At 38.6% G+C, this 20,453-nt stretch overlaps 1 protein-coding gene across 10 annotated transcripts in view; it reads left to right on the plus strand.

Moving 5' to 3' along the window:
- FOXP2 (forkhead box P2) overlaps nt 1-20,453 on the plus strand; it is a 271,775-nt gene that overhangs the window by 242,704 nt on the left and 8,618 nt on the right. For 8 of the 10 annotated variants that reach the window (XM_040411193.1, XM_040411186.1, XM_040411206.1 and 5 more), the window contains one exon: nt 9,958-10,047. The exons of the other annotated variants lie outside the window; for them this stretch is intronic. In XM_040411193.1, coding sequence (XP_040267127.1) covers nt 9,958-10,047 — 90 coding nt within the window. The remainder of the gene's footprint in view (nt 1-9,957; nt 10,048-20,453) is intronic. 10 annotated transcript variants of the gene reach the window in all.

Genomic DNA, 20,453 nt, shown 5'->3' on the forward strand with positions numbered 1-20,453 from the left:
GGAAGCTCAACCTGTGTTTCTAAACTTGTCAGGAGCAAATTTATCTGATGTGGAACAAAGGCTACTCACCAAGGGATTATCCTTTGTACCCACTACACACTTTAGACCATTTGAATGGGTAAAGGACCTTCACTTATTCGTAAGGAAACTTAGATGGCGTAAGTTTTTTTGTGCGTCCGATAAGAAAAGAAGTTTGGAATTAGGATTAGAACCAAGTGACTTGGTAGGTTATGATGTCCTGGTAGATTTATTGGACGATAATGATCGCCCTAAAGACCAAGGTCCATTTACCAACCTTAAAAACAAAAGCACCAGAATGCCTCCGAAAACATTAGGAGAAGCTCATATAGACTTATTTCTGAAATCAGTCACTCGAGATCTAGAAAATATTACACCTACTCCAAGTGGTATAAGTAAAAACTATACATCTATGGAGATGGAAACACTACGTAACCTGAGTATAAATAAGAACCTCATCTTCAAACCATCAGATAAGGGGGGAAATGTGGTGGTGATGTCCAATCTACAATACTGCGATATGTGTGTATCTCTTTTATCCGACAGATCTAGCTATGAGCTACTGAAACATGATCCAACCATAGTATATACACAGAAACTATCTCAGATCCTGCAGGAGGCCCTTGAGGGGAGACTTATTGATCGACAGGAACGCGATTATCTTGGACCACCAAACCCTAAGGTGGCTACATTTTACTGTCTTCCAAAGATCCACAAAGGTATCGTCCCCCTCAAGGGTCGTCCTATTGTATCTGGGATAGGGAGCTTTACGGAACACGTGGGCACCTACATTGATAGGATATTACGCCCCTTTGTGACATCACTACCATTGTATCTTTGTGATACAACCGATCTGCTGAAACGCATTGAAGGCATCACACTAGACCCAGGGGTTTGGTTGGCCTCCATTGACGTGGAAGCCCTTTACACGTCGATCCCTCACAATAAAGGCCTGGCGGCAGTAAAGTACTTTCTAGATTCTAGATCTATTGATCTAAAGAACCACAATCATTTTGTGATACGGCTTTTAGACTTTGCGCTGAATCACAATTATTTTGTGTTTTAATGGCCGCTTCTACCACAAGCTCAGGGGCACAGCGATGGGGAGCCCATGCGCTCCGACATACGCTAACTTGCTCCTGGGCTGATGGGAGGACACTATTGTCTTCACTGATGATATGATGAAATGGACTAGGTATATAACATTTTGGTCGAGATTTATCGACGATATTCTTTTACTCTGGTCCGGGACTCTAGATGACTTTAAATGTTTTATGCAGGAACTAAACATAAACCATATTGGTTTATTTTTTACATATGAGCTGCGGTATCAGACTATAACTTTCCTGGATCTACAAAGTGCTAATAACACCTTAACGACCACATTGTTTTGAAAGCAAACTTCAACAAACAGTTTGCTTAGATGGGAAAGTTTCCATCCCAAGCCGCTGAAACGGGGTATCCCTAAAGGGCAGTTCCTGCGAGTATGCAGAAACTGCTCGGATCAGATCGATTTTAAGAGAAAAGCCTCTATATTGTTTCATCGCTTTAAACAGAGGGGCTACTCTGACGCATGCCTATATGAGGCCTGGAGTCATACGGAGTCTGTAGACAGATCTGCATTAATCCACTCTGAAGGGAAAAATAAAACATTGCAAGATGTCATAAGGATTATTGGCACCTATGACACTGAGTCCCACCAGGTCCGGGAAATAATAAGACGTTATTGGTCACTACTTAAGTCTGATCCGGATCTGACTGATCTTCTCCCTGAACATCCATCTATTACTTTCAGACTTGGCCGTAGTATTGGGGATCAACTAGTACATAGCCACTTTGAAGCGTCCCCTGCGCCAAACACCTGGCTTGTGGATAGAAGATGCGGCACCCATAAATGTGGGAGATGCAAGGCCTGATCGTTTGTTGAAGTGGGGAACTCTTTCTCAAACGCTAATCAAGATTACACGTATACAGCTCGCACTTTTGCAAACTGTAATACGGTGGGCCTTGTCTATATGGCACAGTGTAGGTGTGGCCTGATGTATATTGGGAAAACATGCAGGGCCTTTAAAAAGAGAATATTGGAGCATGTGGGTGACGTTCGCCATAAACGCGACAAACCACTGTCTAGACATGTTGTGCTCCAGCATGGAGCGGATCCCAACACATTACGCTTCCCCATGATAGAAACGATCAAACACTCTATCAGGGGAGGGGACATAGATACTATCTTGAAACAGAAAGAGTCTAAATGGATTCATATGTTAAACACTATGTCACCAATGGGACTAAATGAGAATATTGATTTCTCCTGCTCTTTATAGCTGACCATGACTTAGCTATAAAGGAGTGAGTGAACATTGTAGTATAGTGTCGACTATGAGAAGGGGAGGGTCTGTAGCCGTCTCCTACACTATACGTTCCCACTCTCTCCTGACATTAAGTAATTTAAATTTTAAACAAAATGAATATTCCTGCCCACATTTATTTGGCACAGAAATAGAATGGATAGTATGGATGTTTCCTGTCAGACATGCACGTAGAACCATTAACCCAACCACCGGTAGCTTCCGTTTTTGTGTGCCAGTGAGATTATGGATAGGTCTTAACACTCCGATGTACACTCTGACTCAGAGCAGTACGGTGTCTGCTTAAACACCTCTCTATAATAGGGCATGTTAGTGGATGCCATAAAAGAATGGGGGCTTAGGTAGCAGCATCATATGATCTGGCCAGCATAGGTAAGCGCGGCGTCATCACGTGATTACTTGTTATACCACGTGACTGATGATGTGGCAGCGCGTCGTCATGTGATTATTGATGCGGTGATGCATACTACGTCATCACCAAGCGCCCCTACTTCACATCGAGGCATGCTGGTGTCACGTGACTGGTGACTAAGTGACGCGCCGTCACGTGACTAGTGTACGTGGCGAAGCAGGGTGTACTGCATCATCGGTAACGCCTGCAGACGCACATTAATGATGGCGAGAACGCCGCCACTGGCCCCTCCCACCTGTTAACTAGGCGGGCTATTTAAACCACATTCCAAATAGAAGCCAGCGACCTCACATAGAGTCCAGTGAGGCGCTGACATAGGTAAGTGTTTGGAAGCAAGGACGACCCGAATTCCATTGCGACTAGGTCAGTAATAGGGTGACTGTTTTGGCTAAATTGGCCACTTTCCCCTGTTCTCCTACAGACCATCATGGGTCAAATCGGAACACCCCTGGCATGTCACACATCTCAGTGATTACATGGGACCATCCATACTTAGTCTGGGCACGCAAGTAACATTGTTTATCTTGTATGATATGGTACACACTAGCTATCATATGTGATCATTCCCCACTTGGCTATTTACTGGTATGCTACTAACACTATCTACCTTGATACGGTGTTGTACCCTTTGAGCATCTTGGCCCTGCCGGGTCTCTACTTCATGGGAATCACCTCCATTAGAAACAAGTGTGTAGATTATTGATCTGGTTCGTGTGTCTGAAAGGACGAGCCATTATATCATATCAAAAGAGTTATCTATCATGAATGTTTAACGTACTGTTACAATTACATGACAGTTTGTTATGTATGACAACTTTATTAGTGTCAGTAATGAGAAGGAATACTAAGTTATCTTTACTGAAGTATTGATGCCTATTAGGACACTGAAGTAAGTGTCTCCTGATGAGCCCAGGTTATTGGTGTGAGCGAAACGCGTTGGGTTCAAGGTGCCTATTTATGTGTTTTTCTAGGGCAGCAATTCCAGGCACCTATAACATTACATCTATACCAATAATGTGTTTGGCATCTTATTAAACAGTTGTACTGTGAACTATATCAATATATGTACTCAGCAGGTTTGGAGAATATGTACATAGATAACCGTATATATTGGATATCATCATTCTCTTGTATCATTTAGACAACACATTGTGTAGAGCGTTTGTTGATCAATACACAGTTCATCTATAGCTGTGGTGCTCTACTGCTCCTTGTACGGAAGCTTTGTTATTTTTTGTACCTAGACTAGGCCATCATCAATTAGGCATCCGATAAGGCTCTGCCCACAATCCCACAAGAGGGTCAGTCTAGGGCATTCCAGGAGGTTTCTGAACATGGGATCGCCCCTATTGGGGCAGCTATTCCGTTTTTAGGCAGGGCACATGCAGTATAGGGCCAAATCTAGGGATAGGCCCAAATCAATATACGACCAACCTGCCCAGATCCCAGTGTCCTCAAGCATTGACTGAGGAACAGGAACATCTCCGTAGAGTATACACAGTATACATCCATCCCTGATGTGTTGCTTTTTCTTTTCTTTTCTTTTTTCTGTGTTTTGTTGGTCTGTGGCTGTTTGTTATTTTATATGTAATCAACATTAATGTTCAATGTTTTATAACAGGAGGTACCCTGTGACTAAATAATAATACATACCACCCGTAATCATTACTCCCTTTGACGGGATATTGTCTTAGCTGTGACCAAAGGAGGTTCAACCAGTTATTAAATCCAAGGGTTCACATACTTTTTCCACCTGCACTGTGAATGTTTACATGGTGTGTTCAATAAAAACATGGTAACATTTAATTCTTTGTGTGTTATTAGTTTAAGCAGACTGTGATTATCTATTGTTGTGAATTAGATGAAGATCAGATCACATTTTATGACCAATTTGTGCAGAAATCCATATAATTCCAAAGGGTTCACATACTTTTTCTTGCAACTGTATATGTCATTATTCAGTAGAAATTGGTTAATTGGTTTTGTACTACATATAGAAGCAAGCAGGGAATGCTCACTAGTATAGGGTGCAAGTTTCAATGTACCCAGAAAAAAAGAAAACAAACATATTTAACCCTATGAGTCCCGGAAGTTTTAACATTTTAGTTTTTCACTCCATGCCTTCCCAGAGCCATAACTTTTCAATTTTTCTGTTTTCATAGCCCTATGAAGGCTCGTTTCTTGAAGAAGAAATTGTACTTTCTAAAGACACCATTTAATATTGCATAAGATGTTGTGGGGAGCTAGAAAAAGAATCCAAAGGGGAGTGGAATTGTAAAAAAATATGCAACTCAGACAGTTTTATGGGTTTAGTTTTTAAGTTGTTCCTTATGTGGTAAAATTGACTTGTTACCCTCATTCTCTTGGTCAGTATGATTATAGCAATACCACATATATATATTTTTTTTGTTTTAATATTGGGGGAAAAAAATTACTTTTGAAAAAATTTAGTTTCTCTTTACATTGCCATATTCTGACCCCCATAACTTTTTATGTTTATGTCTGTGGAGCTGTTAGAGGGCTCATTTTTTGAGGGGCGATCTTCAGTATTTAGTGATACCTTTTTATCAGTTTATTCAATTTTTGGGGGAGGTGAAGAAACAAAAATGGCAAATTGGCCAATATAATTTTTTTTTCTGTTACATCATTTGTCATATGGATTAAATATTTTTATATTTTAATAGTACAAGCATTTTGGGATACAGAGATGCCTATAATGTTTGGGTATTTGTTGTTATTTAAAAAAAAAATAATTATACCAAATTCAAATTTTTATATGCGGAGGTAAAATAGTAATATCTGACTGTGGGAACATTTTAGGATTTGACTAATGTTGAAGGACTTAAATCCTTGAGGTAGATAGGTCAATCTTGTTGCTGCCATATATTACATAGTAATAATTTCATTGGCCTCATTTTAGAAGAGCATGTTAGGGGAAATTCTTCTCACTAGCATAATCTTGTTTTCTTATTTTCTCCTGCTGACAATCATTATTTATTTTCTCACATAAAATTACATTCCATTTTCTTTAATATTACAATCTTAGATGGCCAGATATCTTTTTTAATTGCTTCACATGTTCTCATTTTAAGATTTCTTTAATATGTCTTTGGTTAGCAGCCTCTGCTGATTGAAATTATTTTTGTACTTTTTCTTCCTGCCACACTTTTCTTTCTTCATCCTATTGAGAAAAAGATGAAGTATTATGAGACTTAGATGATCTGGTTGTGTGCGATAATGCTTTCTTTTGCCAACACACTATGATTGCTTTGAATTGCTTCTCAATGCTTATAAGGCTAGCCCTCCCATATTTTTTTTTATATAAAAGCAATCTAATAGTGGTATGATATGCAATTGTGGAAACAATGTTGTCCCTTACCCTCTATGTTCTTTCACAAGTGATGTTCCTGAATTTCATTCCTGCTTCTCTATTATTCCAGACTATCAGGATTAAATATAGATTATCTACTCAATACGCTATGTTATAAATTCCCTAATAATTTGCTCAAAATTGTGGAACAAATTACAGCTTATTGTGATCTAAAAGACAAGTTTTATAAGCAGGTATATGTCATTAGTCAGTAGAAATTGGTAAATTGGTTATGTACTACATTTAAACATGCTTTTATCTAAAAGGTCCAAACTCAAAAAACCACCATTCCTTTATGATGATAACTTGCTCATGTAGTCCGTAGGCATTAAACAACACAATCCAATTTATAATACAATCCTTTTTTACCATGTAATAAGGATATACACTGCCTGTCCAAAAAAAAGTTGTCACCTGAATTTAACTAAGCAAATAGTTATGAGCCTCCTATTGGATAATGACTGCATGGGCGATTATCTTTCAGCTGGCAACAAGTTATTTAACCCCAACTGGTGCAATGAGTTGCTTCTCATTTCTTAAACAACCATGTCAAAAGACACATCTCGTGGTCATGCAAAAGATGTTAGTCTGTTTGAGAAGGGTCAAATCATTGGCATGCATCAAGCAGAGAAAACATCTAAGGAGATTGCAGAAACTACAAAAATTGGGTTAAGAACTGTCCAACGCATTATTAAAAACTGGAAAGATAGTGGGGACCCATCGTATTTGAGGAAGAAATGTGGCGGGAAAAAATCCTGAATGATCGTGATCGACGATCACTAAAACGTTTGGTGAAATCAAATTGAAGAAAAACAACTGAACTTAGGGCTATGTTTAATAGTGAAAGTAAGAGCATTTCCACACACACAATTCAAAGGGAACTCAAGTGATTGCGACTGAACAGCTGTGTAGCCGTAAGAAAACCACTAATCAGTGAGGCAAACCAGTAAAAAAGGCTTCAATTTGCTAGGGAGCATAAAGATTGGACTCTGGAGCAATGGAAGAAGGTCATGTGGTCTGATAAGTCAAGATTTACCCTGTTCCAGAGTGATGGGCACATCAGGGTAAGAAGAGAGGCAGATTAAGTGATGCACCCATCATGCCTAGTGCCTACTGTACAAGCCTGTGGGGGCAGTGCTATGATCTGGGGTTGCTGCAGTTGGTCAGGTCTAGGTTCAGCAACAGTATGTGCTCCAAGAATGAGGTTAGCGGACTACCTGAGCATACTGAATGACCAGATTATTCCATCAATGGATTTTTTCTTCCCTGATGGCACGGGTATATTCCAAGATGACAATGGCAGGATTCATCGGGCTCAAATTGCGAAAGAGTGGTTCAGGGAGCATGAGACATAATTTTCACACATGGATTGGCCACCACAGTGTCCAGACCTTAACCCCATTGAGAATCTTTGTGATGTGCTGGAGAAGGCTGTTTGCAGCAGTCAGACTCTAACATCATCAATGCAAGATCTTGGTGAAAAATGAATGCAACACTGGATGGAAATAAATCTTGTGACATTGCAGAAGCTTATCGAAACAATGCCACAGCGAATGTGTGCCGTAATCAAAGCTAAAAGCGGTCCAACTAAATATTTTTGGTTGCAACTTTTTTTTTGGGACTGGCAGTGTATATAAAATGTGTATGATGTCATGTGACTATAGTCTTGCATTTACTTAGATATGCATGTATTAAATAAATGGGATCCATTCCCCCTGCAGTTTAAGAGCCATCTGACCATATTATTTGAGATGTAGGTAGTATAATTCCTAAGTATAAGTTTGTATACAAGTCACTCATTTCTGTGCTCCCATTATCTGTGCAAGATCCATAAATCGGGACTTTAATCAAGAAACAGGCAGTACTGTAACAGGTAACAGGTACTGATACTGCCATTAATAAGGACACGGAAGTTGCCTAAAACATTTTGTAACTACTTGCATAAAGCCATGATTTATGGATCCTGAGATGCTCGGCTATATTCTACTTTATTTTTTACTGAATTCTGCTATAAAAGTAGTACTTAACTTGATAGAACATGTCCAAGTAGACCATCAATATTATAGTTGTTAGAAAATTGTGAAGATGGACGAACCAACAAAGTATGGCACATATATATTCTGTCTTCTCTGTGTTACTATTTTTAGTCTTTCTGCTATACTAAAATAAACTCTACTTTAAACTATCATGCACTCATCCAACTTTAAAGTATGGTCTTGATGTTGACGGCCATGCGGCAGCCTATAATTATTAGTACTTATCTAGCACATCTCTTTGCAAAGAGAAGAGCCCACAAGAGATCCCACATTGTATGCATTTGTTTTAGGTGGGACTATGTATTTGCCATACTTTCAACCAAATAAATATTTTATCTTTGTAGAACTTTACTGTAATAAAAATTTTTTTTATTAAAGTGATCAGATCGTCCAAAGTAATGGATGGAAAACACCACAGTTCTATATGCATGAGTTTTGGCTTTTTTTTTTTTTACCATAGTGTGGAATTAAAAATCATATAATCTAAACTGCTGTTCTTGAAGTCATCAACATGTAGAGTATTTTTATTTATTTATTTTTATTACTAAAGCATACCCCATACCTAAGATTTTTGTGATAGTATTTCTGTTGAAGTCTGTTATTGTATATTGTGGCAGACTTGTTACAGAAATGTTGGCAGGAGAACTCTGTTCCAAAATGGTTTGTTTCTGTAGCCTGAACATGGGGTAGCAGAGCATTTATCAAGACTGGCAATTCCTATGCCATTCTTAATTTCCTGTGTGTCGAAATGAGATATGCCTAATTTATTAAGAGGGCAGAAGCCTCAAAATAAATTAGGAGCATCTCTGACTCTCCATGCATCAAAAATTAAAATCTAGGCTGATGTAGACTTGAGCTATAACTTACAAAAGTTTCTTCCATAAATTATTATAACTATGGTAGGGCACGTGGCTTTCCAACACCCTCACTAAGCCAAACCACTTTAATCGCCACTTTAGAAATGTTGCTAAAAGTTTTAAAAGTCTCAAATTATGGCACAAATATGGTGTGCACGCTAGTTTGTGACTATTGCACCACAAAAGCATTAAAACAGTGATAAATCTCCCCTAGAATGTTCACAAACCCTATTTGGATTTATGGTGCAAAAAAGCAAACAAACACTACATGTGCAAACATTTAATATATGGATTATTATGAATTATGGATCAAATCATGTATACATTATTTAGAACTGCATTGCTTCTGAATTTACTATACATAGTCAATTAGACATCTGAGGTTCTTACCACACATTCTGATCAAATTGTGTGAGCCTATCTGCAAACAATGAGGCAACCTCTTCAGATTGCAAATTCTATTCAAATGAATGAAATAGTCGCAGCATTATCTGCACAAAATCTGCTGTGTGTGAATTTCAACATTACCTTGCTTAAGCACTGTAATATAGTAAAGTATCCTACACTATATTTTTGTATTTCACCATCTATTATAGTTGTTGAACAGATATATAGAGATACTGTGTGTTTTAAATGACATTTTAGCCTTTTCCGTTAGTACATCAGTATGGAAGTCATCCATTGCACATCTCCTCTCTTACATGCTTTACTCTGTGTTTGCTAATGTTTTTGATACATACAGCCTTGGAATTCCATGCCTTGTCTGTTAGAATCATTCCAATTTTATTTTCTGTCTTTGACTTTCACTGTTTCTTACTCTTCTTAGTTTGGGTCATAGCTATTGCTGTATCTTTTCCTTTTACATTGTTCCAGTCCCCTGTTGTTGCACTTTCAGATCATTCAAGTTCCTTGTCACTCCTCTTGACAAAAGGATCATTCCAGTCCCCTGTCATTCCACTTTGAGATTGTTCCAGTGCCTACAACGGTGAGCCTATTATGCTTTAATGTGATTATGGGGTAGGAGGGAATTAATGATAGCAGCAAATTAATCAAGGCTTTACAAAATAATATTTTGCATGTGCAGAAAATGCGATTTTGTTTGAGCTTTAAATTTAAGAGATCACAATTGCATCTAGAGTACATCACAATGTACTTTACTGTAATAAACTATCATATTGCCTTTGTCATAGGCTGCTACTTCAAAAAGCATTTTCTAAAAGGTCACATTAATAGCCTATGTCATCCAATGTAAAATGTATTCATTGACCATTGTTTTGTGTATAAGTTTTATTAATTTCCGATTTATTACAACTGATTCTGCAATTTTTCCTATTGATATACTAGGCTATATACTGTTATCCAAGGATGTCTAGTTGTGCAGGATCACTTACTTAGGCTACTTTCACACTAGCATTAATATTTTCCAGTATTGAGATCCGTCATAGGGTCTCAATACCGGGAAAAAATGCTTCATTGTCAATGGGAATAAAACGTAACTCAACAGAACACTCCAAAATGCATTCCGTTCCAATGTCATACTGGAATGCTGCGGTTTGCTTTCCGTCCTGGGATGCGGAGCAAAACGGATCTGTCCCCATTGACTTGCATTGTGAGTCATGACGGATCCGTTTTGCTCAGACACAATCTTACACAATCGAAACTGGATCCGTCCCCCGTTGACTTTCAGTGGAATTCATGATGGATCCACCTTGGCTATGTTAAAGATAATAAAACCGGATCTGTTCATAACGGATGTAGATGGATGTATTATCAGTAATGAAAGCATTTTTGCTGAACCCTGCCGGATCCAGAAAAAACACTAGTGTGAAAGTAGCCTTAGGTTGTTCGTCCACAGTTCACACCTTTCCCATGTACTGTTATGTATATACTGATACATAGCTAGGATCATGCAGCTATTAAACCTTCGCACACTAGTATGCAATAAGAAGCTGGAGAGAAGCCAATAAATCATTAAGCAGTTTTTTTTACCACTCTGCCCAGTGAGAGAGCATAGACATAGAAAAGAACAAGCTAGGTTTGGCACAATTAATGTTTAGGGATGCAAATGTCTTGCACTGTGATAAAGGCTCACACTCAGTGTAGGTCCTATTTATGTCCTTATTTGCAGATGAGAATAGCCTATTTTATTGATGAGAGTTATTAAAATACAGTATGTACACAGAAGCTACCCATATTTTGCAAATCTATTTTTTAAAGACACAAATTCAGACAGACATGTGCATGAGGCCATATAAGTTTCCCATTAAGTAGAATTAATTTTCCCTCCATGCAAATTAGGTGAAGCTTTTAAAGTTGGCATGCTAGACAAGCATTTACCCCCCTTGCTATTTTTTTTTTTTTTTACGGGCACTCTTGAAGAATTCTTTATGCTCCTGAATTCATAAAACTTTTCTTAATTTAACTTTGGAGTTAAAAAGTATAAATTTGCTCATAAATCTGTTTGGAACACAAATGTATCTAATATTTCAACATAGTGGTTGAAACCCTGAATAAAACACATCAGTTTAACTTGCTGAATAAATATTTCTTTCTTATCAGAGTTGGTATGCCTACTAGTAGTAATGAGCAAAGTTATGAAAAATTTGATTTGGCTGCTTTGTCACAAAGCGCATTCCTTTGTATGCAGAGGGCACAATGACAGGAAACTGTGATCCCCCATCATTGAATCCCTCAGATACTGCGTTCATCGCGGGTTGCGGCATCTGAGATTAAAATGAAGACCTTTCAGAGGTTAATAGAGTTAAAAAACTCCACTTATCCATTTGCTCATGGAGAGGCTGTCGCAGCCATCTTGATTGAAGACACCGCACAAAGTCTCTCACTGTGATGTGATGATGTCATCACATCATCACGCTGGCCAGGCGCAGTGACGTCATCACTGATCATCACGTCACACGTCAACCTCTCACAAAAGTTTCTTCACTTAAGATGATCACGACAGCTTCTCCATGAGCAAATGGATGAGGGGAGCATGTTTATTTTAATTTATTTTTTTATTGGCGCCATTTCTGGAAAAATAGATTTGCTATCACGAAGATCGCAAGAAAATTCCGCTTTGTGGCAAATCAAATTTTTCCTGAAATTCTGATAGAAGTTAATTTGTTTGTCTTCGGTTTGCTCAACACTAGCTACTAGTTCTTCCAAATATTGGGTGGACATGATGTGTACACCTGTTCATTTTATGCATATTCATTAAGCAGGTTAATATATCACTTTATCTAAAGCTATATGCTTCAGCAGTCAAGATACTTTTCATATGAAACGTTGTTATTTTCTCGTTTTCCCAGCACTGTGCTTACATTAATGGGTACACATTTTTCCATGAGGCCTTAGATTTATATCCTTCTTTTAAATAGCAACATATCAATTTGTTGTTAGGAATAAATAGGCAGTGTAAGAAGGTACAAGAAATCATCGTGGATGATAGGTACGTGTCACCGAGGTTCCTGGCCTTGGTGGAGTAAGAGCCGGTTTTTATGTGTCAGCAGCAGTTGTTTGACACCTTGATACTTAGTATGGCTGTAATAGCTGATCCGGGATGGCTCTTACTGGGAGTAGTCAAAGTGGGTGACTGCTCCCCATGTTCCAGGCCGGGTTTTGCCAGGCATAAAAACCAGCCAGCACTGCCAGGTGGGAAGGATTACCTCCGTTTGACAGTGGAGCTCAGGAGGTCTGTGTGCTGTGATCTAAGGGGTGTGTTGGGATCCGTGGCTTGAGCTGGGCTGGAGGGCTCAGACCCCTGTGAGGACAAACAGGCCACCTAACGCCTGCCTGTGGACTTGACAAAGCATAACTTCAAACAGGGTGTGAAGTAACATGCAGGCGAAAAGGTGACTGTTTTGTATATGAACTTTTCATGTGTGTGAACGATCACCAAGCAACTTGCGTTTTTGTTTTGCTTTCACGTGTGAATAAACACTGATGTTTTGAACCAAGAACTTATACTTTGCCTTTGTGCTGCACCCGCTAATCCTCACTACTAGAGCGAATCCCCACAGCAGTAACAAGTGTTTGTAGTTACACAACCAAGCCCCGCTAGCCTTCATATAGTGCCATGTGTCTGAAGTTATTGCCACTTTAGAAATTGTTACACAGAAAACTCCAGCCTTACTCTGCATTTATTTCAGATTTTCACATAAGGCTATATGTTGCAATTATTGAGAATCTAAACTTTGTGAAATGTTTTCATATTGTAGCCAGATATTTATGAGGTGCAATTTTATACTGCATAATGTAGGACTTCAATCCTAGGATTTGGGTAAATACCTTTGCATCTGACATCATGGGAACAACATTTCCTGGATATCCATGTTATGGCTATATTCTTTATTTTTCTAAATCTAGTAGTAAATCTGACAAACTTTTCATTTTAGTGAGTTTTCTGATGTTTTCATTTTTTTCGCCTGAAGCTAGGTCAGAATTGTCTGAATCCATTTACCTTGTGATCCCTAACAGCTGTCAGATCGAAATAATATTTTAAAAAGTTAACATTGTTTGATTTAAAACCCAGTCATACAGGAAAACGGCATGTGCCTGGGATTATAGAAGTGTGACTATGTACATTATCATCATGCATATTCTTAAAAGTACCTTTGTTTTATGTTCTGCTTACTCTCTATCTATGGAATGCTTATTGCAAGATCATATATTGTCTTATTGAGTTATTTAAGAATATAATATATATCCTTATTGACTGCTAATCTACCTCTTACACCTCTGGACCTAATTTACACAGACTGTGTAAAAACAATCCAAATCTGTTTAGAATTAATAGTCCCTATTGCAGAATGTTAAAAAAAAGTTTGCAAAAAATGCCTAGCTTTCAATTATTTTTCTGGGAACAAAGGCTCTTTCTCTCAAAAACCTAATATAGTTCTCCATGTAATTCTCTTGGATAATCCCACGCTTTCACTACATCTATATAGTTTTGTACTGTATTTTATTTATTGTGCCTGTGTGCAGACAAAGGCTGGCTTTTTGTCAAAATTTGTCAGTCAGTTGCCTGACAAGGCATAAAGTTTAAGAACTGTAATGTATTTTTAAAATCTTCCTATGAACAATTTAGTTTAAGGGGAATCCATCATGAGCCTGTGGCTGCCCAGACCATGGGCAGCATAAAATCTCAAGCTGGGAATGGGCAGAGAATCACAGGGGCAGCTCCATCTTCTCCCCACTCAGCTTGGCTTGATTGACACCTTTCTCCCGTTACATAACTAACAAGAGATCTGTCAATCAAGCCAAGCTGGGTGGCGACAGGCCAGCAGGTAGCCACCCCCTTGTCACTGACTCATTTTTAGACTGCACTGCAGCCTTTGAAATGGCTTCTCCCTGTCCAGCTTGACTTGACTGATATTTGGATCAGCATGAAGCTCCTGATTGGTTCCTTTTAATTGTTGTTCATTTTAGTAGCTCATTGAAATATTTGACAAAAAGGTCAAAATGTGATTTACCCTATAAATTAGTTTCAAATGACATAGTAACTTTAAAACCGTCATCCATAAGCGAGAGAAGAGATCGGCTGCAAAGACCACCTCCTACTTTGGTAGACCTGGCACATCAATGCCTTTCATGGATACCCCATTGCTTTTAATAGGAATGAAAAATGCTTAGGTGATTATTGGAATTGAACACCTGATGCTGTGTTCCCCAACACTTTGCTGAAGACTGGAGTATCAACAGCAATGAACCTCTGTGAAACCCCTAGAATAATTTTGCTGGGAGGCTTACAGTCCTATCTGTTATTAGAATACTTCAGTTGCTAAATGTGTAATTACTTTACTGATTTTCTAGTCCAGCAATTCCCTAATACATTATTCAAAGTATCACCTGGTAGTAATAGAAATAAATCTTTCTATAAGGAAATATATATATATATTTTCTTTCATTTTCATCCTTTGACTAAAAGTATTTCTAATGGCAATTACCGTATTTTTTGCCCTATAAGATGCACTTATTTTCCCCCGAAGTGGGGGGAAAATGCCCCTGCGTCTTTTGGGGCGAATACTAATGAAGCACTTCCATTATGGAAGCGCTTCATTAGTACCGGAGGACCGGGAAGCGGTGAAAGCTCTGTACTCACCGCTTCCTGGTCCTCGGCTCGGCTATCGGCTGTGCAGGGCTGCGCACACGGGTGAGGATTGCGATGGTGAGGAGTGTTGGCATCCAGGAGCAGGAGAGGTAAGTGAGTTTTTTTATTTTATTTGTGCTGGGGGCTGATGGCTGACAAATAGGGGCTGATATATGGGGCTGATGGCTGAATATATGGGGGCTGATGGCTCACATGTAGGTGCTGCTGGTAGACATATGGGGACTGATGGCTGACATATGGGGCTGATAGCTGCCTGACATATGGGGGCTGATAGATGGATGAAGGTTGGGGGTTGATCTGAGGCATTGTGGGTCTGATCTGAGGTCTGATTGACATTGGGGGTCTGATTGGGGCTATAAGCTGAGGTTTGATTACTATTAAGGGTCTGATTGCTGGTCTGACCTAAGGTGTAATGGAAAATATTTTATTTTTATTTTTATCCTCTAAATCCTAGGTGCGTCTTATGGGCCGTTGCGTCTTATAGGGCAAAAAAATACGGTAATTGATTATCTAATAGAGAAGCTTTATATTGATGTGTATGTATATTTAGTACATACATGTATAGCAATGACTAATAATAAATTTAATTCTATGACACTATTGTCATTATTTCAATTTTTTTAGTTTATGTATTATATCGTAATCCTTATGGTGTCTATTACACCCTACCATGTTGTATTTACACCTCTTGAAGGTTAATATTAAAGCGATTACCATCTTTAAACAATTACATTTTTTGCCTTTTTTCTAGCTTTGTTTCATAAGCTGTCACGATAATATTTATTCTGCTACTTGACTTCGTGGGTGGATATGTCTGTATTCTAAGGGGAGGGTTGCAAGATAGATTTTTGTATCCTCAAATGTATTTTATGTATATGTATGTAATAGACATGTACATCTAAGTCAGTGTTTTGACACCTTGCACTAGATAAAGATGCTGATTTCCTGTATTATTCAGTAGCTCAGGCTGCCACAGTTTTGTTAGACACGAAACCCCGATTGTTAACACTGTGGAATATATAAATATTTATTATCTGCATAGGTAAGGTAAAGATCTCTTTAATTTGGATGTCACAAAGAAATCTTGAACACACAGCTAGAACAAAAACATACTGGTGTGTTTTTTTTTTTTTTTTTTAATTTATAATTAGAAATGCAGGACAAGTGTGTATATATCTGCAGATTTATGTATTTTTAATTAATTAAATGAATATCTTTTCAATTTTCATATTGTATATTAATGTAGGAAATACAGTAATAAGACAAATAGTCACATTGTAACTGCATTCAACTCTGTAAAATCAAATCACTTTATCAGTAGGTTTCTAGTATACATTTTAACTGATAGAAAAAAAAGGAATTTATTTGACAAAGTAATTTTTTTTCCTGCTAAATAAAACCAGTTAGTGATACATGTTCTTTTTTCCAATCTATTTTTTTTTGTAAATATAGATTTTCCTATTTTATTTTCTGCATATGATTATGGGGGCAGCTATCTTACCTGAGCTGTTGTTAACAGCATCTAGAGATATGCTTTACAGCAGTCCCCATGGGCCATATACAGAAAAGACAGACTGGAGGGGACAGTTACATTTTATGGAAGAGTTTTCTAGACATTTTCTGTAACCTGTGTAGAGGTAGTTGTATGATGAGGGAGTAAATAAGCTGTGACTTCATCTATTGTGACTGGTTGATCTCATGTTATCAATATAGAGTCTTATATTTCATTGTAATCCTACCTGTGATGATAATGAGATGACTGATTTTATTAGGCTTAAGATGGATTTAGATGGCCAGATAAAAGGGCAGTTTATCGTGAATAAACATTCCTATGAATGCTTGCTCCCGGCAATCTGCCCGTCCAATGGTGCAGCAGATCACCAGATGAAATGCTTGTTCATTGGATGAAACTGTCATTTGTGCAGGCACCTAAATTATCATTTCTGGGCAGCAGATCGTGTTGCCCAGAAACAATGCAGCTGTATGAGGACAAGTAATCGCAATAGTTACTGCTCGCTCCTGCCAGTACTGTGTAAGTAATCACTGCTTCATCTCCACTTAATGAGCAGCTGACTTTGCGGAAGGAACGCTTTCTTCCTAACAACCTGCTGCCCATCTGCCTGTCTAAATCCACCTTTTGTGGCCAATGTAAAAACTGCAGGATATTAGATACATTGTTTAAATATAGATAATAGCATTGAAAATGAAAAAAAATTAAAAAATCACCAGATATTTTAAGGGGACCTAAATCATTGCTTCTCAGGGTGATCTGCATCTTTGGGTTTTCGCAGTACTGCTCAGGTTATTTAGCATGGAAAGTATAGATCCATAGAAAATATTTGGGATCCGTACTCTGCTCACTAGAAAAGCTAAGCAAAACAGCTCTGAGAAGCACCACTGCACCTTTGTGGTTTCAGAAAAGATTTAGTTTCCTTTTAAGTATACATTGTGAAATTATAATTTTTTTTTTAATCACCAAAACTTCTAAAACAAATCTCTTTAACATAAAAACTTGATTTAAACAATAGGTAATTTTCTGATGCTACATTCCCTGACACCCAGGACCCTTGCTGATCAGCTGTTTGAGAAGGCATCGGTGCTTGCAGCGGCACTGCGGCCTTCTCTCAGAAAACCAAGCACAGAGCCATACATTGTATACAAGCTGTGATTGGTATCACAGTTTAGCCCCATTCACTGAGCTTTGTCTAGGTCATGTGACCAATGAACATGTCACATGACCTAGCAAAAGCTGTAGAAGGTTGTGGCACTACTGCAAATGCCACTGCCTTCTCAGATATCTGATCAGCATGGATCCCGGCTGTTGGACCCCCATCGATCAGATATTGATGACCTATCCAGAGGATAGGTCAGTTATGGCTAACCTCTGGAATCCAGCTATGCTCCATTCATTTCTATGGAGTTCTGCGAACAGCCAATTGTATATCTTGGGAGTCATAGGTTTTACCATAGCTGGAGTGCCGGAGGTTAGCCATCACAGGGATAGATCATCAGTATAAAACTCTTGGAAACCCCTTTAATTTATCCTGAATTCAGAAGCCAGACTCATCTGTAAAAGCGTTTCACCAATGCTTTTAACTTGTGCCAGTCACTACACTGATTGTCCGTTTGTTGTGGAATTCTATGTAAACTTCTCACTCTCACCCACAAAGCTCTCCATAGTGCTGCATTATCCTATATCTCCTCTCTAATCTTTGTCTACCACCCTACTGGCTGTTCTGCTATTTTTGCTTGTGGTGCACAAGTTCTCAAGAATGTGATACTTTAGACAATCAGATTAATTCTCAATATCTATTAACCTACAAAAAACCTCTCTGTCTACGATTAAGGCCTCATGCACACGACCGTTTTTTTTTGCGGTTCGCAAAACGGATTTCCGTTGTTCCGTGATCCGTGACCGTTTTTTCTTCCGTGGGTCTTCCTTGATTTTTGGAGGATCCACGGACATGAAAAGTGAAAAAAATAAAATAAGTCAAGTTTGCATTGAAAATGATAGGAAAAACGGACACGGATCATGGACACGGATCACGGACGCGGATGACTATCTTGTGTGCATCCGTGATTTTTCACTGACCCATTGACTTGAATGGGTCCGTGAACCGTTGTCCGTCAAAAAAATAGGACAGGTCATATTTTTTTCACGGACTGGAAAAACGGATCACGGACGCGGAAGCCAAACGGTGCATTTTCCGATTTTTCCACGGACCCATTGAAAGTCAATGGGTCCGCCAAAAAAAACGGAAAACGGAACAACGGCCGCGGATGCACACAACGGTCGTGTGCATGAGGCCTAACAGCTCAACATTCCACCTGGAGTAACATACAATGTCATAACAAAAAAGCCAGTAGAGATAATATATCCAAATTCATATTACTTTATTATAAAAAAAATATAGAGAGAAAAGGCTGAATGGAAAAAGTATACAGAGAAGCAAAGGGCATATATACCACTGGACTATCATGTATCCCCACAAGGCTGATAAGCACTTAGCTGGTACCAGGTCCGTGCTGTGACACAAAAGCATCAAATATGCACCAGAAAGGTGTATAATATAACATATACACACCCCAATGGAGAATTGCACAATATACTGCAATTATCTCAACAGAGATTCATAGATGTTTGTGCGATCCACAGCCAGCGTCCATGGCAACCATCAGCAACATAGATATATATAGTGCCTGGTACCAAAAATATCCACAGCCTATTCTACACACAACACACAATAATGTCTGAATAGCCTGATCAATAACATAGGCCCAATATAGAAGCTGTATATGGTAGTGTCTAAAGTGGTGTCTCAATAGACACTTAATCCTGGGACGTACCTGAAGACATGACCAAGCCCAAATGGATATCCTAGCCCTAAGCGCAAGACCTCGACGCGCGTTTCTCCTCAGCGGCTTCGTCAGGAGGTGAATCTCTGTTGAGATAATTGCAGTATATTGTGCAATTCTCCATTGGGGTGTGTATATGTTATATTATACACCTTTCTGGTGCATATTTTATGCTTGTGTGTCACAGCACGGACCTGGTACCCGCTAAGTGCTTATCAGCCTTGTGGGGATACATGATAGTCCAGTGGTATATATGCCCTTTGCTTCTCTGTATACTTTTTCCATCCTGCCCTTTCTCTCTATATTTTTTATAATAAAGTAATATCAATTTGGATATATTATCTCCACTGGTTTTTTCGTTAATTCTCAATATCCACAGATTTAAGAATACTCTAAAAAGAAATTTTTGACAAGCCTATCATATTTTATATATTGGCTCCTCTCTAATAACGATTATTTCTCATCCCTTCATCCAACAGTATTCCCCACAATTCTTGCACTCTAGTGCACTTCATATATGTTCATACAGAGATGCAGGCTGGACAAATGGCTTACATAACATTATGTGTAATACTTACACTATAAAAGATGACTGCATTATTATTAAAGTGGTTCTTTGCGCTATTTATTTAAAAAAAAGTTCTTTCTAATGCCCTGTAGAAGGAAGATTGTTAGGTTAATACTTACCAGTGCCTTGCTCTGATGAGGTCCCCACTGCGCTCGCACAAGTTGTCAGCTCTTTTGCTTAGGTCCCTACTGGATATGTGTTCTTCTCTTACTGTGCAAGCGCAGAAGGGACAGTGGCATTTGTGGAGCGAGGGACTGGTAAATATTAACCTAACAATCTTCTTTTCCAGAGGCATTTAGGAAGAACTGTTTTAATAATCAGCTTAGACCAGGGATGCCCAGCCCTCCAGCTATTGCAA

This window comes from Bufo bufo, chromosome 1, assembly GCF_905171765.1.
Source record: "Bufo bufo chromosome 1, aBufBuf1.1, whole genome shotgun sequence".
Lineage (NCBI taxonomy): Eukaryota > Metazoa > Chordata > Amphibia > Anura > Bufonidae > Bufo > Bufo bufo.